This window comes from Eumetopias jubatus, unplaced genomic scaffold (assembly GCF_037043125.1).
Source record: "Eumetopias jubatus isolate StellerSeaLion01/CBP00866 unplaced genomic scaffold, mEumJub1_p1.0 scaffold_3, whole genome shotgun sequence".
Taxonomy (NCBI): domain Eukaryota; kingdom Metazoa; phylum Chordata; class Mammalia; order Carnivora; family Otariidae; genus Eumetopias; species Eumetopias jubatus.
In genome coordinates this window covers 9,840,098-9,866,076 of record NW_028274809.1, presented here as the reverse complement: position 1 = coordinate 9,866,076, position 25,979 = coordinate 9,840,098, and the positions used below count along the sequence as shown (strand labels likewise).

At 44.1% G+C, this 25,979-nt stretch overlaps 2 protein-coding genes across 18 annotated transcripts in view; one reads left to right on the top strand and one right to left on the bottom strand.

The window, feature by feature from the left end:
• Positions 1 to 7,445, bottom strand: part of SP110 (SP110 nuclear body protein) — a 48,031-nt gene extending 40,586 nt beyond the window's left edge. For 5 of the 11 annotated variants that reach the window (XM_028105052.2, XM_028105050.2, XM_028105051.2 and 2 more), the window contains exons 1-5: positions 7,302 to 7,444; positions 4,790 to 4,937; positions 2,997 to 3,165; positions 906 to 1,160; positions 501 to 545 (exon numbers count right to left, since the gene is read on the bottom strand). In XM_028105052.2, coding sequence (XP_027960853.1) covers positions 501 to 545; positions 906 to 1,160; positions 2,997 to 3,165; positions 4,790 to 4,937; positions 7,302 to 7,435 — 751 coding nt within the window. In that variant the 5' untranslated portion in view covers positions 7,436 to 7,444. Of the gene's footprint in view, positions 1 to 500; positions 546 to 905; positions 1,161 to 2,996; positions 3,166 to 4,789; positions 4,938 to 7,301 lie in introns of all 11 variants that reach the window. The other 6 variants (XR_003609576.2, XM_028105048.2, XM_028105056.2 and 3 more) reach the window with 4 other exon arrangements.
• A 2-nt stretch (positions 7,446 to 7,447) lies between these two features.
• LOC114210745 (nuclear body protein SP140-like protein) overlaps positions 7,448 to 25,979 on the top strand; it is a 61,586-nt gene continuing 43,054 nt past the window's right edge. For 2 of the 7 annotated variants that reach the window (XM_028105041.2, XM_028105040.2), the window contains exons 1-5: positions 12,778 to 12,905; positions 20,605 to 20,782; positions 21,733 to 21,901; positions 24,132 to 24,215; positions 25,875 to 25,958. In XM_028105041.2, the coding sequence (XP_027960842.1) occupies positions 12,799 to 12,905; positions 20,605 to 20,782; positions 21,733 to 21,901; positions 24,132 to 24,215; positions 25,875 to 25,958 (622 nt within the window). In that variant the 5' untranslated portion in view covers positions 12,778 to 12,798. Of the gene's footprint in view, positions 7,547 to 9,258; positions 9,391 to 12,601; positions 12,749 to 12,776; positions 12,906 to 20,604; positions 20,783 to 21,732; positions 21,902 to 21,999; positions 22,160 to 24,131; positions 24,216 to 25,874; positions 25,959 to 25,979 lie in introns of those variants that run through there. The other 5 variants (XM_028105045.2, XM_028105046.2, XM_028105042.2 and 2 more) reach the window with 5 other exon arrangements.

Sequence of the window (25,979 nt, the reverse complement as noted above, 5' to 3'; positions counted from 1 at the left end):
CATGGTTATATGTAATGTAATCAAAGTCCTTAATAATGATGGTTGGGAGCGATAAGAAACACAATTTTGGAAGCTAAATCTTTCAATGTTTTAGCAGATCTTGCAATCAGCAGATCCTTCAATGTTTTATCATCTTTTTTATTAATTTCAATAACATTACTCTTAGAGTCCAAACCACATAAAAATGAGTATGATTGAAAGGCCCCTGTAATCAGAGGGTGAGCGACTGAGTAAGGGTCACAGAGGGATGTATTGCACAAGTTACGTGTCAGTTCAGAACACTGTTATTAGTTGGACATCATGGCATCAAACTGGCTGTGGAGACATCCCTGACAAGTAGTCCTGTGCTGAGCTGGGGCATCAATCTCCCTGTTTCTTTTTCTTTGTCACACCCAGTTCTTTTCCCTTAGGCTTCCGTCACAAGCCTCTGGGTTGGCAGGTGCATGTTTGTCTCTCAAACCCGCTCTGAACTAAACAAAGTCAGCCCCAAGCAATATTACCTTGCACAGTGTCGGGGGCAGTGCCGGGTATCTCTTGTGAGTCTTCTTCACCATTTATTTGGGATGTTAAGTTGTCATCGGGCATTGAAGAGAGGAAGAAAAATCATTACAGGGTACAGAGACAGAGTGTCAGGGAGGAAAGCAAACAGTAAAAACACCCAAGACAGAAGCCCCAATGCCCCAGGGCAAGAGTTGGCCTGCTCCAGGGGTGGGGAGCTGGTGTTTGGCCTCTAGGCTTTCCCCAAGGCCCTGGCAGTGCCCATAGTCCTTGGAGAAGGCTGTGTGTGGTAGGTAGGCCCATGGGATGGACCAGATTAACAAAAAGGTGGGACCCTGGGCTTCTAGACATGACCAGAGTACCCTAGGCTAGGGAGGCACAGGTGTCGGACAAAGTCTTCCCCTCACCTGGAGTGATCCTTCCTTCCTGGGTGGTTCTGGGGAGAGCCACGGCAGGGTCAGAAGGGCTGGATGGTTCGCCCGTGATCTCAGCGCTGTGCTGTGTGGATGCGCTGGGCTCAGTGACACTGGGAGCATGGGGTGGGTGGCTCTGGGGTGGGGGCAGCGGCAGCAGCGTCTGGAGGGAGCGCCCTCCTCCTGGGTTGGCTGGAGTTTCGAGGAGGGTCAGCGCAGCTCTGTTCCATCCTCCGTAGGAATTGACAACTGGGATTGGTGAAGGAACACACATCAACACCCTGGCTACTCAGAATGATTAGGGAATTTCTTTGTACAAGACTTCCGGAGGGTTGGGGGCATGGAGCGATTCACCTCCTTCCAAGTGCGGAGAACTGATTCATTGCCAGCATCCACTGTTTGTGGCCCCTTTCTATTCTAGGTGTTTGATTTGGGCATTAGACCTCTGGTCTAATACTAAGGTTGTTTCACCCATAAAGCTGAGTTTGACTTTGTACTCAGGGATTTAATTTTCTTTAGTCTTTCTTTAATTTTGGTTTCGGAATTTAGACAATTTTCTATGACGTTATAATTTTAATACATGTTCCTGTTTTAATAAATAAACACATCACATCCCCTGTAGCAAATAAGATAAAATGTAAATTCCTTCACATGGTGCATCCTTTCTACTCTGGTTTCTGCTCATTTCTTCAGAACTAGCTTCTGTGTTTCCCTGCCTCACACCCTACGATGAGCCACACCTGTCTTCCACCCCGTCCTCGATACTCCAGGCCCTTGGCTTTCTGCATGTGATTCCTTCCGTGGCCAGGTTTCCCTTATGATTCTTCTCCATCATTTATTTCAGGAGTTGAGTTGTCTCAACCAGTGAACAGAAAAAGGAATTAAGGTGGGATTTTGGAGAAGGGCCTGGAACAAAAGCACAGATTTGCAGATCCAGAAAGACGTATGAGCTCGGCTAGGTTGGGGGGCGCTGCAGTGTGTGGTGCCTCTGGCTCTCAGACTGACTTAGCGTGGCTTCTGAGAACCCAGTCCTCCCCGTGCCGCCCTGATGCTGCCAGGAGCACGGGCTCAAGTGCACCAGTGCCAGCCGGGAGGGGCGCTTTTCTCTTTCCCTGCCTCTTTAGCTCAAGGAGGCGTTTCTCCTTTGGGGGAAGAACTTCTTGCTGTCCACAGTGGTTACCCCACTAACAAGATGGCACGATGCAGTGTGATCTGCTGGTCATCTTTCTGTTGTTCTCAGCTAAGTGAACCATGCGCTTTGGCCAAAGTGTTTGTCCTTAAACCTAAAATGATCGTGTGTCACCTCTTTCTCTTGCCCTGGCTTCTTCCTTCCCAGCTCTGTCCTTGCTCTTTCTCCTGCTTTTTATTTATCCAGCTCGTACTCCTTCCCAGTGTGCGTCACATTCTGCTTCCTTCTTCTACCCTCTCTCTGTCTTCAGCTCCTTCTCCTCTCTCCTCCAGCCTCACACTCTGCCTTCCACCTGTCCTTGTTTAAAAGAGGGATTGAAATCTCAGGCCCCGGTGCTAGGAAACCCAAGTAGGACAGCTGGCTCTGCTCTTAGCAGACAAGTAACTTTGGGAAAGTTATTCTGAGCTTTAATTTCTTCATATGTCAGATGGGGATAATAGCGACTTCACAGGATTGTTTTAAAGATGATATGAGATAATCATATAAAGTGCTTGGGAAGATGCCTGGTACATAGTAAGTACTAAAAAAAAAAAAAAGATACTTACTGTCCATCCATATTCATTTCTCTTCCCCTCTGGTTCTCCTCATCCTTCTGTCAGACTGAGTCTCTGCAACTGCATTTCCCTACAGACTGCCCAGTGAGGTATACTGGACAACTTTCCCCCCACTTCATAGAACAGGTGAGACAGAAATGTGTCCTCTAGAAATTCATCTTAGAGAGCTGGGGCCAGAGGCTGCTCGTCCTGGCACACCAGGGAGAGAATACGCTCCCCATCTCCCCAGAGAACCCAGCACTCAAGTGCCTAATTCCACGGGGCTGAAAGCCAACCCAAACTTTGAGGGTAGCAGCTTCTGGCATGCTTTTATAGCCCAAGGATATTCAAGAAGCCTCATACCACTTCTGAAGCCCTTGAGAATCATCATCAGGTTGGGGTATTCACGCAGGTTAATTCGGCTGAACAGCATCTCCAGAAATGACAGATTGGAGGTCTTTTCCAGGTGGGTGAGGATGTTGTACACCACTCTGGGTACAGGGACCTGGTTTCTACAGGCTTCCATGGATTCCTTAAAAAATGGAATCGAGGATTATTATAAATGATTATAAAATGGAATGGAAGTTTATTATACATTTGTGGTTTTCTAAGTCGTAGGAATGGTATTTTGTTCTGTTAAGAAGGAATTTAACACAAATGTACAGTCAAACTCTAACGTAGAAAAGTCACAGTTCCGCATGTTTATTTTTAGAACTTCACATATATTTGGATTGTTAGTCACAGGAATAAATAACAGCCTTCTTTAAAATAAGTCTGCTTTGTGAACCTTATTTTAGGTACATTTGAAGGAAGAGAGAAATTTTAGGGAAGGAAAAGGGGAGTCAAAGGTTTTTGCTGTGTAATTAATTTCTCTAAGGCTCTGAGCAGAACTCTGTGGCAATGGACCAAGGAGTGGGTCACAAGTGGCAATTCTGCAATTGCTTATTAGCCTCTGCTCTTTCTCTCTCGGACTTGGGATGGCCTGAATGGGTTCTAGCCACAGGGAAATCATCCAGCAAACTCCTCTTCATGAAAGGCTGGCCAGAAGGAGAAACATGGCAAGAGAGAATTGACTGCATAACACTTACTGAGCACCTACTAGGCTAGTCCTTGCGTACATAGCAATGGATAAGATCGCCATGGTGTTACCCATACTGGGGGAGGGACTCTGTCAGGTGCAGAAGATGGGCATTAAATAATAAACAAATTAAAGAAATGCTCAGTTGCTACTGAGAGAAGCGTTATGAAAGGAAAGCATAAGTTTCTCTGAGAAATCGGTTAGATGAGTGGGTTAAGGAAGCCTCTCTGAGTAGTGACATCTGGGCTGTGACGTGAAGAGTGGTTGGAGCCAACCAGGCCGAGACTGGGAGAAGATCGTTCAACCACCGCTGCACTTCCCTGGGCCTGGGACTCAGGAAATACATTAAAAAACCCCAAAATTATAAAAGAATGCCATTTTTGTCCACACAGCTGTATCTTCCAATGCCTGCCTTGCTTCACATCTGAATGGACTATGCCCAACAAATTCTTGGGAATTGGGAGTGTACCCTTAGTGGGTTGAATGGTGTCACCGCTCCAAAAAGGTATGTCCACTTGAACCCTGTGAATGTGACCTCATTTGGAAAAAGGGGACATTGGAAAAATTACATTTGCAGATGTAATTAAGTTGGGCTCTTGAGATGACATTACCCTGGATTAAGGTGGGCTCTAAATCCCAATGACCAGTGTCCTTATAAAAGAAGAGAAGGAGAAAAGACAAGGAAAGGAAAAGGTGATGTGGAGATCGAAACAGTGATTGTAAGTGATTTTTCTACAAGCCGAGGAACACAAAGTGTTGCTGGTACCACCAGAAGTTAGGAGAGTCAGGGAATGGATTCTCCCTCAGAGCCTCGAGAAGGAACCAACCCTGCCAATACCTTGATTTTGTACTTCTGGCTTTCAAAACTGTGAGACAATGCATTTCTCTTGTTTTAAGCCACCGGGGTTGAGGTCATTTTTATGGCAGCCCCTGGGACCCCGCCTTCCCCTGATAGTGAGCCTTTGGGACTAGGCCGTCCGAGCTCCAGAAGCCCTGGGCCTTGGGGTTTGAAACCTCAGTAATGGGGACTTCTTGGCGGGGGCTGGGCTGCCATGGGAAAGTGGGCAGCGCGACTCACCCGGTATATTGTCTCCGTGATGAAGGAGCTGTCTCGGAGGCCTTCGAGGAAGGGAAATGGCTTGTATATGGCATAGGCAATCTCCAGCTTCTGGTATACGAAGTGCTGGAGAAGAGCCTCTTCTAAGGCGCTGGTCATGGTGAACATCCTATGAAAGAGGCATGAGAGGAGAGGAAAGACTCTGGGAACTTGGGGAGCTGCTCTTTGTGCTCAGTGGGCATCTTCAGACCGGCATCCTGGTACCAAAGGTAGTAGCCCTTGGTCTACTCCTTGCAGACCTTGGTGGGTCTGCAAAGCAACTCCTGCCTCAAAGCCTCATGGGCATAAGAGGCAATGACAATGCCCAGTGACCACGGAGGCAGAAAGTAACCTAAAAGATGATGCTGAAATCCCAAAGGGGCTGCTGGTAAACATAAGACAGATATTCAAAATAGCTAGTACCTATTGAGTACTTCCTACGTGCCGGGCTTTGTTCTAAGGGTTTCACATGCAACAACTTATTTGGTCTTCACAAAACGCTTGCAAGATGGTTACTATGATTGTACCCATTATATTGTGAAGGACACTGAGACATAGAGTTGTTTACTAAGTTGCCCTAAATCGCATGACTTGGAAGTGGTAGAGGTAAACAAATTCCAACTTTCTGCTTCTAGGTTTATGGTCCTAAGTTCTATGGTCTGTGGCAATGTTGGACGGAGTTAAGATCGCCTGGGCGGCAGCTCAACACAAACACTAGCAGCGCTTGTAAAAAGGGACCACCCAATAATGAGTAGAAAGATGAAAACCTGATAATATTTAGAAAATTCAGTAAACCACCTACAATCTTTGACACACAAGCAGGCCAAACATAAGCAGACATGAAAGATGTGAAAGAAATGATTAGTAAAGGCAAAGTAACTAATTTATTGTATGTATCAATTTCATATCTCAGAACAGACATGCACCTTTCCCATGCCCACGCAACATTTATAAAAATTAACCACTGATAGACCAGGAGAAAATATCCATGTTATAATAGGCAGAAAACATACAGATAATATTCCTGACAAATTGTCAAGAAAAGAGTACTAACAAAAAGTTCAACCATCCAGAGATATTTTTTACAACGAAACAAACAGAGATCCCATCTTTCCAATTTCATTTTGTGTATGACTGAAAATTAAACTGTAAGTAATGACTGTTTCCAGGATTAATCCCAGTGGTAGAATGAGCAGCCCTACTCTCTCTACTCATTCCCACATCCTTTAAGTTTGACAGAAAAAAAGAAACATATTGTAAAAATAGAATAATCCATAATAGTACTGGAAAAGAAAAGATGCCATAAGAGGTCTATAATCGTGAAGAAATCCTGGGAGACTGAGAACAGGTGGAAGGGAAATCTAGCATCCATGATGTAGACAGAATCCATCATACGGGGACGAATACTGCAAAGATCAGCACAGAGCCAGAGAAAGCCAGAATGAAGAGGTGGTAAGAAGAGCAAGTGGCCGTGGGGCTACATTTAGGATGACTAATCATACTACAGCATTCCGAACATAATATCCACCAGGTTCCTTATCCTTCATCTGTTGTAATTCTCAAGAATGAAAGCAAGGCACAGAGAGGTTAAGTAACTAGCGCAAGGTTGGCAAAGCAGAGCTTGTCTGACTAAAGCCCCATTTTTTACTAGTGCATGATATTGGGTCTCATGTGCTAGCGTTCAGATTTTTATCATGTAAAGGAGTCTTAAAAACGAATAAACAAAAGACATTCACATAGAAAAAAAAGCAAAACACAAATAGGCAATTAAGTCAAGTGTGCAATAAATATATAAAAAACATGGCAGTTCACTAGTAGTTGGGACAGTACAAAAGAAGACAACTTAATAATGTTTGTCTATCAAAATGTTCCACATAAAGAATAAAAGCAATAATCACAGATGCTCCTGGTGAAAATGTAAAAAGGTCCAAATGTTCTGGAGGCTAATTTAGCAATCAGTGTCAGACGCTCTGAAGTATATATTCCCTTGAGTCCCAAATTCCACTTCCAGGAATTTATTTCAAGGAAGCAATCATAAATGTGCTTCAAAATATATATATATATAAAGTTCATGAAACACTGGAGAGGAAATTAAATGTTCTCTCCTTATTGTCTCTTTCCCACCAATTACCTCTAGTCACTTGCACAATGGATAATAAATGAGTTGCCCATTTGGGGCGGAGTGCAAATCACCAAGCACAGACGAGAAGAGTAGAGAGCAAATCTTGGTTCCATCCACAACAACAGGCTAGAATTTAGGGAAAGAAGAATTGAGCTGTGTCTCTGCTCCCCCACCACTCCCACGTCTGTCCCCCTTTTTCGGAGTCTCTGGTTAAATCCCACATTGCTCTCTATCTTTGGAAGACAATATTTTACGAAGAGAGAGCCTCACAGTTTCAATAGTTGGGTTCCACCCTGTAGCTGCTGCCAGGAAATTAGCTATCAGAGCCCAATCACCGAAAGAAAGAATAAAGCAGCTGAGACAAAAACCCACCTGGATGCTGGGTCAGCCACCTGCTCCTGCCCCTTTCCCGGTCCAGGGGCTGGGCCAGGGATCACTCCTGGAAGACTGAGAGAACAGCAGGGAGATGGCAGTGGGTGAAACAGGAAGTCTGTGCTTTGCCACATGCAGAGAGGGCCAGGCTTCCGGAGAAAAGAAAAGTGAAAGTATTTGGAGCAGATCGTGCAGGAAGCTGAAGACAGTGCCTGCTGCTTCCCTCCATCTCCGTCCAGACACTTGTGAGGTTCCCCGGGCATTTGGGGGAGTTGGGGGTGGTGCCTTCTGGACCAGCCTGGGGAGGGGTGTGCAGAGGGGAGGAGGCAGAGCGGTCCAGCCCCAGGGGCCACGGGAGGGAACTGGGAATCTACCATCTATGTGCTTCCCTACCCACTTCTATTTCCCCGGGACTTGTTTTACTTCTGTACTTTTGGGGGCATTAAAATGTTCCCACACTGAAGTGGGGTGATGGTTATGCAAATGAATAAATTTACTAGAAATCATCAAACTTTAAAAAAACAAACAAAAACCGGAGGGGAGGGGAGATGACTCAGAAATGCCCGTAATTTGTCAGGATAAAATTATTTCCTAAGAAAGTTGAGATAAAAGGGAACCTGAATATAATCTGAAATCACATAGAGGTAGGCAGATCTCTGGGCAGGAAAGTGATCAGGGGCCAGGCAGGCATTTGGGAGCCGTGGATGTGAGGAAGTCAGGTCTAAGGCAGAGCTGGGGCCAGGAGAACACTCGAGAACAGCCACGTCAGGGAAGGCAGGATATCCCCTCCACACACCCTTTATAGATTCCTTACGTACATTGGCATGGAAGGTCTGTGAGAACACAGAAATCTGTTTAACATTATTTAAATCAATAATTCTCAAGTGTGTTCTACCCATGAGCTCCCCTTACCAGGACACCCATGCTTTTTCCTTAGGAAAAAAAAAAGATGGGAGAAAGGGTTCTGGGGTCTAAGAAGCCTTGAAGCCAAGGCCCACGTGCTCGTGTGAGAGCCCTTCCATGCTTGCTATGGAGGCACCAGCACCCCCGAGCATTTTCTAGAGCAACAGGCTCAGCCCTGGTGTGGGAAGGTCACCACTGTAAGAATGACAGAAGCATAGGAGCCTCAGGAATCCCATGGTAATGGAGGGAGGCCCAGGACACAACGTGATGCTCACAGCCAAGGAGAGGGTTCTGTGGTGCTCAGTAGCACACAGCACTGTGCGGTGCAGGGACGTGGGCAGCGAGAGGGACTCAGATCATTTTGTACAATTGTCACACTTCATTTACCTGAAGCCCTCCACTTACCCTGGAAGACCCCCTCATGGACACTGGACATCCCAGCCTGTAACCAAGAATCTCCTCCCTTAGACCTGCCCAGAGATAGATTAGGCAAAGCCACCAAAAAAAAAAAAAAAAAAAAAAAAGGCAGGAGTAGAAACATAATGCCAGATCGGACAGAAATGATTAAACTAGAAAAAGATGTGAATAAAGATAAAAGATGTTTCTATCTCAGCCACGCATGCTTGAGAATACAGTAATAATGGGAAAACTTCCGCTGTTTATTTCAATGACACGTGTACTGAGAATTTACTAAAATTATGTATAATTCCTTTTTAGCTCAATTTTACTGAGGTATAAAATGCATTCGTCTTAAAGTGTACATTTAACTTGATGAGTTTTAACAAATGTAATCCTAATTACAGTTAAGATATAGATCATTTCCATCATTCTAGAAATTTCCCTCATACTCTTTGCAGATAGCCTCCTCCCCAACCCCAGCATCAGGCAAGCATGATGTACCTCCTATTACTATGGATTCTTTTTACTGGTATCAAAGTTTTACATAAATGAAAACATGCAGTAGGTGTATTTTGATGTGTGGCTTCTTGGGGTCGTCATAATGCTCTTGAGATTCACCTCTGTTATTGAGGGTCAATAATTTATTCCTCTTTAGCCGGTGTGCTGGTCAACTCTTGTTCATCCTGTCCAATCACCATGATGTCACCAATGTAACTGATCAGTGTGATGTTCTATGGGATGTCCAGGTGATCCAGATCTCTTCAGATTATATTATGACAAAGGGCAGGTAAGTTAATATAACCCCAAGACAAGACTGTAAATGAATGTTCCTATCTGTCATGCAGGAACTAAAACTCTTTCTGATCCTCCTTTCCAACCAGAATGGAAAGAACACATTTGCCAAATCAATGGCCACATTGTACCTGAGGTCCATGGAATGACCTGGGGTCCATGGAATGACCTAGGCTGGGGATCTTAACTGCCCAGACTGCTTATTTTCTTATCCCAGTCTTTGGCCATCCTGTAAATTCTGAGAGTTACCCAATATATGTCTAAGAAATTGATTTTTCTGCCTGAGTTAGCCAGTGTCAGTTTTGATCACTCAAACCCCAAAACTTCAACTGACTAAAAGTTGGTACCAGAGAATGAACTGTGGGCAATGAATCTTCACAGAAATACGCTCAAACTGAGTTTGGTTATCTGACCTACCTGGACGTAAACGTAGTGGACATCCCATTGGTGTTCAAAGATGGGAGTTTGGTAGACTTTGGCAAATAGGGGCAAAGTAACACATTAACTTCTAGCACTGGATTGTGATTAGGACTCTACATTTCACTCCCAGATTCCAAGTGCCAGATCTTAGCACACTTAGCAAAATGGAGAGGAATTTTTCAGGTCGAAAGAAAGCATTGACTGGCCTTCAGACATTCCCACCTCCTTGGCCTAAATGTGGATGAGAAAACAGAGACAGGATGGAGGCCAGAATCTTCTTACCCCACAGGTCATAGGGAAGGAAAAGAAAACAACTCTACCCCTGTGTTAGGAACCAGCGACTATCTGATGGGCATAGATGGTCTTGGTCCAGGATCTGTTATCTCGGGGAGATTGGTTCTCTAGTGAACGTAGAGAAAAACAAGACAGGGGGAAGATACAACTTAAATTCCAGCCTATTGTTATCTGGGCTAATGCATGATATTGCAAAGTAGGGCTTTCTTGTAAACTTGACGGGACTTCCCCTGAGGAATGCCAAAGACCTTGTGCTTCCAAGCAAAAGAAGCTGGCACACTTATGTCATCGTCCCGCTGAGTGGTGGCCTGGGTCTGCCTGCTGCTTAAGGGCAGGAAGAGGAGAGAGAGAGGAGACACCACAGCGGGCTCTTGTAGTCTGTGCCAGGCCTTATCTGGGCTACTGTGCCCCATGAAGAGGACAGCCATGCCCAACAAAGGCTCAGCTTCACAGCCCATTTGCCCCACAACGTGAGAGAGGGAGAGACAAAGGACAGGCAGTGGGTGGTGACGGGCAGTCCCAGGTGTGCACAGCACCTGGTAGGCACGCAGACCCCATCCACTGGGAAGATGTCCTCATCAATATCCCCAAATCTGGAATCTGTCCCAGCCAGATGGACGTTCGCTTCTTTGGAGGAAAGAGCGAGCAGAAGTGGGCAGAAGGGTAGATATCTCTGGCCCTCTATACTTGGCAAACAGATTTGTGCAAATTTCTAGCACATCTATAATGAGCCAGAATAAGCAGGATTCAGTGGAATGTACTTTGGAAACATCCTGCTTTGCTTCTGGTTCCCCAGACCTCGCCTGCTTTGGCCCACTGCTCTGAGCGGGGCCCTGGATTCTGCAGATGCCCTGGCTCTCATTTGCCTGTCTTGGATCCACTGTCCTACCTGGATTTCTAGTCCTCCAGTTTTGTTTATTTTGTTTGCGCTTTGCTCCCGTTTCTTTTTCTTCCAACTTTATGCTGATACGGTGTGTTCTTGTAAGTTGCTTCAAACCCTTTACAGAATGAAGGCCGGCTATGTGTGAAAAAAATTCTGTACAAACATAAATGTGATGCACTTGGTAGCTAGCATCCCATGGTCCTTTGAGGTCTAGGTAATGTCAGTTCCAAACCCTTTCCCCATCCCGTGGGAAGCCTGTCGCCCCGATTTCAGGGACGAGTTGAAGCTCAGTTTTTTTCTAATCACCCTGGCTGCATTTGTAAAGTGCCCATGAATTCAAGAAAACTTAGAATGGCACACCAGGCTTCTCTGGTCAAACTTGGCACTTCCCTCGGGTTGCAGGAGTGGGGAGTTTTCTCTCGTCTTTGGCTGCTTTCCAGCAATTTGAGGAACATCTTCCCCACCTCATAAGGCTGAGCATTTCAGCTCTTCTCAGCCCTGTGTCCAGTCCAGGCTGAGTACTGTGCCCGGCCAGATCTGAAATGCCTGGCTTTCCTTCTTTCCCTCTCACGACCACCTGAGCAGAGAGAGGCAGGGGCAAACATGGGGTTCACTTCCTGCCCCCATACATTCTGCCCCCTCACCACGAGGCAACCTGGATCCATTTGAGTGAAATCAACTTTTCTGCACTCTTCCCTTTGCACGAACAGTGACCTGTCTGCTGTGGAGACTGAGCTGGCCCTGCTCCTCCTCCCCGGGGCTGAGGACTGCCTTAGAGATTGGGCACAGGGGGACCTCGTGTTGGTACAGCCACATCACGCTGTTCAGCGATTTCACTTTTACCCTTTGGGTGTCACCCAGGAGAGGTCAACCAATTGGTAGACTTTCTCCTCAGAGCTCCGGGGAGGCACAAAGGCGGTAAACGTCTGCTCAAGGTTGACCCTGGGCCAGCTCCACGACCCCGTGGGGCTGGTGGTGGCAGACGGCGGGTGGAGGCAGCCAGCTCAGCCGCAGGTCGGTCCTAACCTCCTGTCCTTGATCCCTAGGTCAGCGTCTACCCTGGTAGACTGTCTTCCCAGACTCATTCCACAGGTGTATGACAGAACAAGATTACACATAAACAAACACTGGGGAAATCAGATTTCTTAAATCATAGCAGATTAGCTGCTGGGGAAACTTGGAGCCACGTTGACTCATGTCATGTTCTTATTTCCTTGCAAAAGCCATGCAGCTGGACTGGCGTGGGTGGGCCTCCCTGGTTCTCTTGAGGCCTTGCTGCAGGGTTCCATGATTCCCATGCCCCACGAATCCTCTCATTTCCCCCACGCCTCCTCTCTCCCTACCCCAGCCCCCAAAAGACAACTCTGCCCAGAAAAGTTTCTTTTAGAAAAAGTAACGCTGAAACTGGATGCCTGTTGTCAAACTTCTTGTTTCTGGGCAGCTGGGGGCTAGTTCTGCTCAGAGCTCATCTAAGCAGGGCGTCTGAACACCAACGAGTTAGGGGAAGTGAAAGCAGACCCAATACTGACAAATGCAACTAGGTGGGGAGGGAGGCGGTGCTTTATCTGTTGCGGGGCGTTACACATTTGACTAGGGAAGGAGGGAATTTGTCTTCTAAAAACACAAGACAAAGACTTCAACACATTCTTGTTAGAAATTAAAGCAACGTAGAAGTGTGTGGAAATCCCCTAACCCAGACTCCGGTGCTGGCCGGGCCCCACCCAGGCACCCGCATTGCCATCAGCAGCTGCAGAAGGTAGGTCCTCGGCACCTAGCACCCAGCACCCTCCTTCCTGGCAGCCAAGGATGCAGCCCACAGCTGCTCCTCCACCTGGTCCCGAGAGATGGGAGATGAGCAAGCTTGAGTCCAGCCAGTCCTTGGCCTCCAGGCAGGGAAACGAAGGCACTGAGAAGTGAGGATGGGGTAACGCCGACCTCATAAAATGAGCTGGGAAGTGCTGCCTTTTCTTCTATTTTCTGGAAGAGATTGGAGGGGACTGGTATCATTTTTTCTTTAAATGTTTTGTAGAATTCACTAGTGATACCATCTGGGTCTGGTGCTTTCTTTTTTTGAGGTCTATCTTTTTTTTTAAGATTTTATTTATTTATTTATTTATTTATTTATTTATTTATTTATTTATTTGAGAGAGAGAGAGAGAGAGCGAGCCCGTGCGTGTATGCACACACACCCATGAGTGGGGGGTGGGGGGGAAGGGCACAGGGGGAGGGAGAGAGAGAATCTCAAGCAGACTTGACGCTGAGCGAGGAGTCTGATGTTGGCCTTGATCCCACAAACTTGAGATCATGACCTGAGCCTAAATGAAGAGTCAGGTGCTCAAATAAGCCACCCAGGCACCCCTTTGGGGAGGTCTATTAATCATTGACTCAATTCTTTTAACAAATATAGGTTATTCAGATGATTGTTTCTCCTTGTGTGAACTTTGGTAGTTTGTGTCTCTTGAGGAATTTGTCTGTTTCATCTTCTATCAAATTCTTGGTCATAGAGTTTTCCGTGGTATTATTTCTCTATCTTTTTAAGGTCCATGGGATTAATAGTGATGACCCCCTCTTTCATTTCTGATAGTAGTAATGTCTGTCTTCCTCTCTTTTACTTGGTTAGCTTTTCTAGAGGTTTATCAATTTTATTGATTTTCCCAAAAAATCAGCTTTTGACTTCATTGATATTCTCCAGTATTTTCCTATTTTCAGTTTCATTGACTTCTACTCTAATTTTTCTGATTTATTTTTTTCTGCTTGTACTAGGGCTCAGTTTCTCTTTTTTCTTTAGTTTCTATAGGTGGAAGCTTAGATTATTCATTTAGATCTTTCTCCTTGTCTAATATTGTGCATTCAATGCTGTGTATGTTCCTCTAAGCCCTGCTTTTGCTACATCCTATAAATTTTAATAAGTTGTGTTTTCATTTTCATTTAGCTCAAAATATTTTATAATTTCTCTTGATATTTCTTCTTTAACCCTAGAAGTGTGCTCTTTAATTCCAAGTATTTGTGGGAATTTTCCAGCTATCTGTTATTTCTACTTTTATTTCATTATGCTCTGAGAACATATTTTTAAATGATTTCTATCTTTAAAATTTTTTAGAGTGTGTTTTATAGCCCAGAATACAGCGTATTTTAGTAAATATTCCATGTGAGCTTGAGGGGTACGTGTATTTTGTTGTTGTTGAGTGGAATATTCTATCCATGTCAACTAGATCAGGTTGACTGATGGTGCTGTTCAAGTCAACTATTTTCTTACTGATTTTCTTCCTGCTTGATCTATTAATTACTAAAATAGGGGCATTGAAGTCTCCAACAATTGTAGGGGATTTGTCTATTTCTCCTTGTAGTTCTATCAATTTTTGGGTCATGTACTTTGATGCTACTTTGTTAGTTGCATGCACATTAGGATTCCTGTGTCTTTCTAGAGAAACTGACCTCTCTATCACTAGATAATGCTCCTTTTTAGCTCTGACAATGTTCCTTATTCTGAAGTCTGCTTTGTCTGAAATTAATATAACTATTACAGCTTTCTTTTGATTAATGTAGGCATGGTAAATCTTTCTCCATCCCTTCACTTCGATTCTACCTGTGTTTTTATGTTTCAGGCGGCTTTCTTATAGACAGCATATAGTTGGGTGGTTTTTTTGTCTTGTTTTTTTCACTCTATTGATCTTTGTCTTTTAATTGTTATATTGAGATCATTCACAGTTAGAGTATTTGTGTAGCTGGATTAATATCTACATGTTTTTACTCATTATTCTTGTCTTTGATTCTACTTTTTCTTTTTCTTTCTTTTTTTTTAAAAGATTTTATTTATTTATTTGAGAGCGAGAATGAGATAGAGAGAGAGCATGAGAGGGGAGAGGGTCAGAGGGAGAAGCAGACTCCCTGCTGAGCAGGGAGCCCGATGCGGGACTCGATCCCGGGACTCCAGGATCATGACCTGAGCCGAAGGCAGTCGCTTAACCAACTGAGCCACCCAGGCACCCTCTTTTTCTGCCTTTTATGATTTTAATTGAACATTTTATGACCCCATTTTCTCTTCCCCGCTAGCATATGAATGATGTTTCTTTTAAAACATTTTTAGTGCTGGTTGGCTCAGATGGTTAGGCGTCTGCCTTCGGCTCGGGTCGTGATACCGGGGTCCTGGGATCGAGTCCGGCGTTGGGCTCCCTGCTCCTTGGGAGCCTGCTTCTCCCTCTGCCCCCCCCCTCTGTCTCTCATGAATAAATAAATAAAATCTTTAAAAAAAACATTTTTAGTGCTTTCCCTAGAGGTTGCAATATATATATATATATTTACAACTAGTCATATCTGTTAGTTATTTATTTACTTATTTATTTTTACTTTGCTTGATACCATTTATTTTCTTCATATCCATGTTTTCAAATTATACCATCCTGCTTTATGGGAGATGCGTGCATCTTATAACAGAATGTCACAAACTTTCCCCTCCTGTCCTTACCAACATTGCTGTTTTCATTTTGCTAATCCAAATGCTCTCATCACATAGTTGTTATTATTACTTTGAACAAACAGCTATCTCTTAGATCATTTGAGAATGGGAAATTAGTGAGAACTCCCAAAGCTAGCTTTTGTTCGTATAGATTATATCAATGGATATTTGCCATATTAGGAATTAAAACCTTGAGCACTTAAATATTTATTTGTTCATTAAAAAAATAATAATGAACTCATTACCTGCTAATATAAATGACATATTTTATGAAAAATAACTGTTTTCTAAAAGAAAGTAAATTAGTAAGAAGATTAGCAATGCTTTATATTTTCACAGATCTCTTTAATAGTTGGCTCAGTAGAAGACAGCTGGATTCTCCTATCAGCTCTGCATTCAATCTTTTGTGATACCACAGAACATGTATTCCCTGGGGAATTCCACTGTACACGTGTGACAGGACAAGAGACAAAAAGGGTTAATAATATCTTAGTACTATTATGAAAACTGTTTCGACGCTGGTCATACCTGAAAGGGTCTTACATAATCCCAGGGGTTCCTGGACCATACTTTGAGAATCACTATTTTAAAATAATTTTTGAGGGGCACCTGGGTCGGTCAGTTGAGCTTCTGCCCTGGCTCAGGTCATGACCTCAGGGTCCTGGGAAGGAGCCCCGCATCGGGCTCTCTGTTCAGTGGGGAGTCTGTTTCTCCTTGTCCCCCTGTGATCTCTCTTTCTCAAATAAATAAATAAAATCTTTTAAAAATTAAAAAAATAATTTTTGAGATGTACTTTTGTTTTCAAATAAAATTTATGGGCTTTAGGCATCACTATTTTAACGGGTTTTGGTGATGCCTTCCACTTCTTTTATAACAAAATTTTGCTGGTTTTGTTGTCTTAATTAACTTTGATCTCTTAATTCTTTTATTGTAGTACATCATCAAATAATTTGTCCTAGAGAGTGTGTCAGTAAGAATGGAATAGATTATTCTATTGCAACAATGATTCCAAAATCTCAGTGGGTCACTGGCCTCTGCTTCAGGGAACCCTCACTTTGGACTCTGTCTTTGGCTGAGGAGTAGCTGCCATCTGAAATGACATCTGAAGTGACAGCCACTGTAACAGAGGAGAAGTGAGCAAGGCTAATCAGGGGTTAGCGTGGAATTCTGCCAAAGTGATACCTATCAGTCCAAGGAAGCAGGGAGATGCAATCTTGCCTTTGCCCAGAAGTAAAGAACATGGCATTGAAAGTTGTGTGACTGGGACGCCTGGGTGGCTCAGTCATTAAGCGTCTGCCTTGGGCTCAGGTCATGATCCCAGGGTCCTGGGATTGAGCCCTGCGTGGAGCCCTGCCTTAGTGGGGAGTCTGCTTGTCCCTCTCCCTCTGCCCCTCCCCCCCGCTTGTGCTCTGTCTCTCAAATAAATAAATAAAATCTTAAAAAAAATTAATGAAAATTGTGTGACCAACACAGATGGTGCAGGAGTGAAATATTTTCTGAGCCCTTGCACAACGATTTGTTTTAATTGAAGTTTGGTTGACACATGATGTTACATTAGTTTCGGGTGTACATTATGCTCTGCTCAGCACAGTGCACCTTGCACAAGTATCTTGCCTTCACACATGAATAACTGAACAGGATGTATATTTTTTAGTCATTTCCTTTTACCTCTGAATCTATAGATTTGCATAACTGTTTTAGACATTTATGGTTTTAAGTTTAGTTGGTTGGTCCCCCCACCCTTTTACAGCTGCTATGTTCTGGGAAAATTCTCTTCTTATTTACAACCATTTTAACTACCTTTTTTCTTTTCTTTTTTAATTTTAGCAACCATTTCAAATTTCCAGACCTGCTGTCTTATTATCTGATCTTTTCTTCATGTCATCCTGGACAAAATATATTCTCCTATCCGTATGACAATATATTTGTTTTTTGGAAACTCTTTTCTGTCCCCAGCACTATTTCTATGTATGCTGGGGTGATTTTTGTTCTTTGCTCATGTGGGTTCTACTCCTTCCTGTGATAGGTTTGCACAAATGCGTGTGGCCTCTTGTTTGTTCCTACTTAAAGGCGAGGCACTCAAGAGCTAGTTTTCAACTCCATTTAATGAGATGGGCTTGAAAACCTGTGGTCTTGGCTGCGTGAATCCCAAATGCCTGAGGGTGAAGGCCTTTTTTTTTTTCCTGAGTCATCTATATTTTTCTTAAGAAGCAACCTCTAGTCTCTTGCCTGGATGTGGGTGCGCTGCATGGGGGCATCAGAGGGGAGCAGATCATTTAGTATTTTGCCTTTCAATTAATCCTGCTGGCTTACGCTTGTGTCTCCCTCCCAGGCCCCTCTGCCTCTCAGGGGCTGCAGGACATTCTGGACCCTTTCCTCGCCCCCCGGGATCCTTGGCCACCAGCGATAGCAGTTAGCACTCAAACCACTTTTGCTCTTTCAGACTTTGGTTTCAGTTTCTCACCTAACGCCCTTCCCTCAGTTATAGTGCCTTTAATTCCTTTACTCTCATTTTAGGGAGCCCTCTAGTCTGAGGGGAGCAAAGCATTTGTCTTGGGTCAACTATCTTTAACCAGAAGTCTTTTTCTTTTTTAAAGGAATTCGGGGAAGGAATGGGTTTCATTCTGTTCTAATGCATATGTATAATGGGAAGTCCTAATGACTCTCTTAATATGGGATAGAAAAATCTTACAAGTGTTTACAACTTTTAGAATTACAGAGAAGTTGATCAAGACATTATCAGCCAGGGGACTCATTCATCGAGTAAGAATCAGAATTACAAAGCCTTTTGCATTTAAAAATTACTTTTCCCAAGCTTGACCATAATGTTTGGAATCCAGGGGTCTTACAGGTCTCCATGTATAGATAACACTTACATGGGCAGGTTTAGATACAGAACAACGAGCCATACTTTTGAATATACACACAAGTCTCTATATTAGACCAGAGAAAAACATATATTCTTGTGACTGTTAATTGAAACCTTACGGGAGGGGCATCTTTGATGTCTTTACCATGTGGTATGCGATGCTTGCCCCTGCAGTTGCAGATGGGTGCGAGAGATCTACCTCTTGCACACCTTCCTTGAGATTTCTTCTATTTGTTGTTCACTAAGAAGATTTGCTGCTCAATTGCTCTACACACTCAACACACATGTCTTGTTCAAGCTTCCCCAAATCCTATAAATGGATACGATCACTACTCCTGTGTCACATCAGGCAACTGAATCTCAGAAAGTTGGCCAAGGTTAGTGCAAGTAAGAAGCACAGCCAGGATTTGTCCTCAAGTAATCTGCATCCAGAGCCTGCACTTGCCTTTGTGCACACCCATTATGAAATGGGCAAATTGAACAGGCTTTTGCGAAACTATCCCTTACTGTACTTGTTTATGATACCACACAGTGGGGTCAATGAACAATCTGGACTAACCAAAAATGATCTTGCTCTGTCTAATGGAGGCAAACAGACTAGGGAACATGTTAGACAGGAGAATGTGAGGAAAAGTTCTTAGAGGTGATAACCAAGCTATTCTTGAAAAAGAGTAGGATTTTTTTCTAGGCAGAGAATATTCAGTTTAGAATTCTGCTTACAGGATACTGTGTAGCAGAATAGCATTCATTACATGGTTTCATCTAAGTCCGTGATTTTGAGAGAGAGAGAACATGAGCAGAGGGAGGAGCAGAAGGAGAGGAACAAGTAGACCCCACACTAAGCCTGGAGCTTGACGTGGGGCTTGATCTCACCACCCGAAGATTATGATCTTAGTCGAAATCAAGAGTTGGCTGCTTAACCGACTGAGCCACCCAGGTGCCCCAATGGTCAGTAATTTTAATCATGCAATATACCATGGAATCTCAAGAAACACACCAGACAGAACAGGATAAAGGGAAAGAACCCTGGGGCACAGTTCGAGAGACCTTTTCTGCCTTGATGCCAGATCATATGTGCTACGTGTATTCTTTTAACTGCAGAAAATACTTCCTAATATAGGCGAAAACAAAATTAAGTGACTTTACAGCCATAGTGACTGAAATTTTGAAGTATGACAATACTTACGGTCTACAAAGGTACAGAGAAAAACTCTCGTGAAATCTTGGCAGGACTGTAAACTAATCAATCATTTTGAAAAAGAACTTAGCAACTTGAAAGTTTGAAGGTAGTATACCCAATTACTCTACAATTCACTTCTAGGTACATAAGCTAAAGAAATTCTTGTTATGTGCACATAAGGCACATAAGGAGATATAAACAAGGATGTTCCCCAAAATACTGCTCATAATAACAAAAAATTGGAATAGACCTAAACATTTACCAGTAAAGGATTAATAGGTAAATATTGTCTATATTTATATAAAATATTATTACACAGCAATTAAAGTGCACTGATTTGACTTAAAAATATCAATATGGACACATTATAAATACAATGATACATAGAAAAAGGCAAAAAAAAATCAGGCATACCTTGTTTATAAAAAACCTTGCTGTTCAGTGGTAGATTCTGTAACATTATCTTATTTGGTTTTTATTTTTTTTGTCTGTGAACTTCTTTTGAAAACAGTCTGTGTTAGTCAGGGTTCTCCAGAGAAACAGAAAAGACAAAACGTGTGTGTGTGTGTGTGTGTGTGTGTGTGTGTGTGTGTGTGTGTGTAAAAGAGATTTATTATAAGGAATTAGCTTGAGGGCGCCTGGGTGGCTCAGCTGGTTAAGCGTCTGCCTTGGGCTCAGGTCATGATCCCAGGGTCCTGGGCTGGAGCCCCGTGTTGGGCTCCCTGCTCAGCAAGGGAGCCTGCTTCTCCCTGTACCGCCAGCTCATGCTTTCCCTTGCTATCTCTTTCTCAATTAAATAAATAAAATCTTAAAAAAAAAAAAAAAGAAATTAGCTCACATGAATATGGATCCTGGCAATTCCAAAATCTGCCATGTGGGTTGGCAGGCTGGAGCCCCACAGAGCTGATGGTGCAGTTCCAGTCTGAAAGTGGCCTATTCGTGAATTTTTTCCTACATGGAGACGGCAGTCTTTTTTTTTTTTTTTTTAAGATTTTATTTATTTATTTGACAGAGAAAGACACAGCGGGGGAGGGAACACAAGCAGGGGGAGTGGGAGAGGGAGGCCTCTTGGAAACTCAGTTTTTGTATTATGTCTTTGTTTCTCAGGATGTTCACAGGGAACCAGAACCCAGAAGACCATACCCCAGAGGAGCAGGTTTTCTATGAGTTTATTTTTAAGCTCTTCAAAGAGAATAAGGTGGAGATCGCGAGTGCAATAAATAAGCCATTTCCTCTCCTTATGGGCCTCCGAGACCGTGGCTTTATCCCCGAGCACAAGTATCAAGTAAGTGAAGAGACTTTCCTTATGATACCCAGCTCCACCGATGCTATGCCAGACTGCAGGGTGCAATCAATCGGCCCAGGGGCCTTCTGTGGGTGGAGACTGCCACCATCCTATAAGTTAGGAGGTGACAGGAGAAACAGCATCACAGAAAACATTCCTTCTTCTGTAGGAAATGTGGGGGGAAGGGCATGGCAGTGGAGATGTAGCTGGATAGGGACTGGGGTTGCTACGTAGCTACAGTGCATCTTAGGTACATTTATACAGTCGGGGAACAGTAACTAAAGGCAAATGAGTGAACTGGGCAACGTTTCATTACAAAGCCCTCTTATTTGACACACCTGAACCTGAGATGATTGAAACTCACAGGCAAGTTGGGTCACGTTAGGATAAATCCAGAGGCAAATGCTTGCTGCTCTCTGTCCCAATCATTTCTTGCTCCTTAGACAGTTCTGGAGCCCTAGAACACAGGTGAAGGTTAATGATGGGTCTTCCTGGGGACACTGAAGACAAGCCTTCTCTTTGTCTTCATGGATTTTCTTTGCCCTTTGGCCACGTTCATTGCAGGGGAGAGTGGTCCCCTGAATTCCTGGAGCCCTTCAGGCCAGGTCGGTCCTGGGGGGAGGGCAGTGGTTACTGTCCGGTCAACAGAATGGCCTCTCATTACCAGTCAGGGCCACTCTTGAAGCATCCCGGCCAGGCTCTTTAAAGCCCCCACAATCATTCGACTTTGAAGCCACATTTATTCTTCAAAATTCCTCCCTCAAGTGTGCAGCAATGTCAGAGAGGTTCAAATAAGAGTCTATTTTTGTGATGGGGGATATTTAAGAAGTCATCCAAACATGTGTGACATTCTAACATTTCACAAGAGAACAGATGGTCTGGGTTGTGATCTGTATCTTCTATAACCTGTAAATCCATAGCTACATAATTCTCCATTCACTGTTTTTAAGCATTTTCAAGAAGCTTGTAGAAATCATGTCCCAGTGGAAAGAGTGGTCTATGATGTGCTCAGTGAACTGGAGAAGACATTTGACAAGACAGTTCTGGATGCACTGTTCAGCAATCTTAACCTAAAGGCCTATCCTGACTTACTTGAGATTTGCAGAAGCTTCCAAAATGGTAATTATAGCTTTCAACAACTTTGGGGGATTCGAGCCCATCTCATTAATCGATTCATTCATTCAATCTTCATTAATATTTGACAGTCATTTTATTGAGCGACTGCTCCACGGCAGGCACGGACAGAATACAGTGGTGAAGAAAATGCACATGACCTGTGTCCTCATGGAACTTACAACCAGTGGGGGTGACAGACGTTTAGCTGAGTAACCCCACAAATGATTGCTCGGCCAGGACCTGAATTTGGTGCTGAGAAATGTAGGATTTGAGTCTCTACTTTTTTTGGGGTGGGGGGAAGGCATGAATTATGTGCTTTCGTAGGAAAGGGGAGGAAGCCTCTCTGTTACCTGTAGTCATGTTCAAAGATAAAAAGATTTTCTTTATCTTAGAAAAGGTGTCATTTGGTGCAGTTGTGTGCCAACTCATTTCTCCAGACAAACAGTGGAAAAGTCACTAGAGAGGACTGGGGGAGCAGCAGCTGGGAAAGGACCAGGGGGCTGGCAGAAAAGTGTGGCTGAAAATACAGCCCGGGTGGGAGTGTTTGGAAGCTAATTCTGGGAAGGGAAGTTCTTGGGGAGTTTTGAGGGTCTGACACCCAGTGCCAAGAAATTTGAAGTTTACTATTTGTGAAATAAGGAGATAATGAAGGATTTTTAAGCAGAGAAAAAGTGAAAGAAGTCAATGTAAAGAATGGGATGTGCCGATTTGTGAAAACCATACCTTGATTAAAAGAAAAGCTATAATATTTCCATGCTATGATATATCCAAGTCAGAAAAAGGAATAAAGGAAATCAAATACCAGTCATAAATTTTAAGTCAGTATTATATGTGGAACCAGGATGGCCCAAGGTCATGGGTATGAAGGAATGGCAGTTATCATTACTGCCCACATCTCAGAGGCTCTAGTCCTCTCCATGGACTGTGGGGATCCCCTTCCTTGGACCCTGGCACCCACACCAAATGTGTTAGTTTCTGGGGCTCCCCATGCTGAGGCTCACCGCACCCCCCGACACCCACTGAGAGGTTGTTGCTGGTGCTTCCTAGACCCTGCTGTCCAAGGGAGCCGGGGTCAGTGGTCCAAAGCCAAGAAGCTGGTAGGAGGGCTGTGCAACCTGCGGAGAGACACCTGCACTTGGGCCACCCCCTGTGTTCTCAAGACCTCTGACTCACCCAGCATTTATCCCCATGTCCTCCTCCAGAGTTTGCCTGGATAAGAAGTCAGTGTGTCCTGGGGATGGCAGAAGCATCTCTTGTGCCAAGAGAGCCTTTCTACCTTCACGCCTACCCTACTGCCCTCACCCTTTAGTAGGTGCTGCCTCCAGGAGGTGTGCTCCCATCATCGGTCTTTCTTGCTCAGCGTCGTTCTCTATTTCTTGGATTTTTTTCCCTCATGTTTTGTGAGTCTTGCTTTTCCATCTGTCTTCGGTTGTGTTGCCTTGCAACGCAGCTGTGAAGCGGGGCGCCCTGGGCTGCTTTCCTGCACTTGTTGTTACCACATCCTGGGTCCCTGGTGACAGCTATGATATTCACTTTCAGTTGGGTCTTTCAGACGATATTCACTTCTTGTTTGTGCCTTACAGAGTGTCTTTTTGTTGTTGTTTCCTGTATCTCTCCCCACCCGTCCCACCCCAGGGGAATGCAAGTTCCTCTTCACTGTTAGGCTTTTTGTAACCAGATCATCTTCCTTCCCTAATCTAAGGTCCCCTTCCTCCCTCCCTCCTTCCTTCTTTCTTTCCTCTTTTTGTCTCTCTCTCTCTCTTTCTTTTTCTCTTTCTTCTCTCTCTCTTGTTTCTTTGCTTTTCTGTTTATTTCCTTTAAAACCTCCATCCTTAAAAGATGTTGGGGCTCTCTTTTTTATATAAGTCTATTTCTCTATAAACTTACTTTTCTCCTGATGAAATCCCTCTGCTTCTTCTCTATTCCTAGTTGCATGTAGAATTTACAAAATACATTCCATATATATTACTTATTTTAAATTAGCTTTCATTGTTCTAAAGAGTTCATTGAACTATTTACAACTTTTCTACCGTCCATCCTTTCTTAAACCTTGTGAGATGTATGGCAGCATCAGTCTCTGGTCCCATGAGACATGCTGAAGCCCAGGGCTCCCTGAGGGCTGGAAGGCTCCCACTCAACTGCCGGAGTCAGGGGTGAGCCAGGTATATAGTTGTGAGAATAAGCTCCTGGTCACTGCCAGAGGTCTCTAACTACCTTTCCTTCCTCTTCCCAGTGATTTATGACAACTTCCATTATGAAGCCATTAATGAAGAAGAGACAAAGGAGATGCTCCACTTACAAATACCCCGTGAGCTAGGTACCTGTGACTCCACAGAGATTTGTTCTCTCATCTGCTGAGAGGAAAGGCGAGGAGAGATCAGGGGGAGCTCCTGGGTGGAGAGTACCCCCTGGGGAGGGGTGCAGAAGGAGACAGTGGGGATGCGATGGGGAGCCAGGCTGGTGGTGGGTTGTATGGGATTCTAACTAACCAACCCGTTGTGGAATCCAAAAATGCTGCCAGGCAGATAGGACCACTCAGAAGATAGAACAGGAACCCACAAGAGCAGATCTTACTGTGACCATGAGGCACAATTAAGGGGAAGGGCTGACAGTGGTAACTGTGAGTTAGGAATTCAGTGGATCTGGGAAGGGATGAGGTTTGGCACCAGGTGGCAGACCCAAAGAGAAAGCCAAGAAGGAACTGCTGCAAATGCTTCCCATAGTAAGAGAAAAGAGAGGGAGATAGAGTAGTAATTGTGTGCAGAAGAGAACATGGAAGGAGTGGCGCTGGGTAGAAAGAAAGAGAGGGGCACCAGGGTGGCTCAGTCGGCTAAGCATCTGACTCTTGATCTCAGCTCAGGTCTTAATCTCAGGGTCGTGAGGTCAAGCCCCGCATTGGGCTCCGTGCTAGGCATGGAGCCTACTTAAAAAAAAGAAAGAGGAAAATGGAAAAGAGTGTAAGGGGGAGAAGAGAATAAAGGGCAGTAATCACAACAGCGACAACAGTAGCAACACCAACCTTTCTCAGACCGCTGGGTGTAAGGTCAGCCCTTCCCGTGAAGCAACTTTTCTATTGCTCATAAATGAACTATGTATCCTCGTAACCAATAGCCACCGTTTCCAGCTTTTCGATCATCCTTTTGCTCATATTATCACTAATAACTGATCATTAAATTATAATGCCTACAGCATTAATGCTGAAAATTATGATTTCTTGCTAAGGTATTCTAACCCAGATACCCTTTACAAGTCCTCCTCATTATAACCCTATTATGAGGGTTTGTTATTCCCACTTTCCAAGGGAAGAAACGGAGGCGTGAGGATAGTTAGTGATTTGTGCAAGGTCACATGACTGGTCTAGGACTCGAACCTTCTCCCACACACAAGTGAAGGGCAAACATGCTGAGACCTCACTGCCGGGCTTCACATCTGGCTCTACCTCGGCAATTTACTTACTTTCTGTGTTCCAGTGTGTAAATTGAAACTGTCAATCTCTATATCCATAAATCTATATATCTAAAATAAGGTTGTTGTGAGTGTTGTTCAAGAGTCCGACGTACACTGAGCAAAAGAAGCCAATCACAATTGAGTACATGCTGTGTGACCCTACTTATGTGAGCGTCAGGACAGACGAGTACAGTTCCAGAAAGGAAGGGCTTAATTAATGGTGATAAACATCAGAAGAGTGATCGCTTACAGTGGGCAGAAACAGACTTGAAATCAGCACATGGGAACTGTCTGCCATGGTGGAAATGTTCCAAGTGTTGAAAATGGCTAGTAAGCACCACTGCTTCATTAGGAAAACAGCTGTTTTACCTTTCAGTTAGGTGCATCACAATGAAAAAGAGGTGAGCAAGGCTTTGGTGAGCCCCAGCTGGGGTCCTTGGAGCTTGGACAGCCAAGTTCAGCTTCAGCACACAGAGGTCTCTTCTCTGGTCACTGTCTGAGTCCTGCCATTTTCTTGTCCCCTTTTCAGAGTCCTGTGAACCCTCACGTCTCCAAATGAATAGTGTCAGAACACTGGAAGAGACACCCAGCTTACTGCCTTATGAGGGACCAGGTAACTCTCATACAACTTACA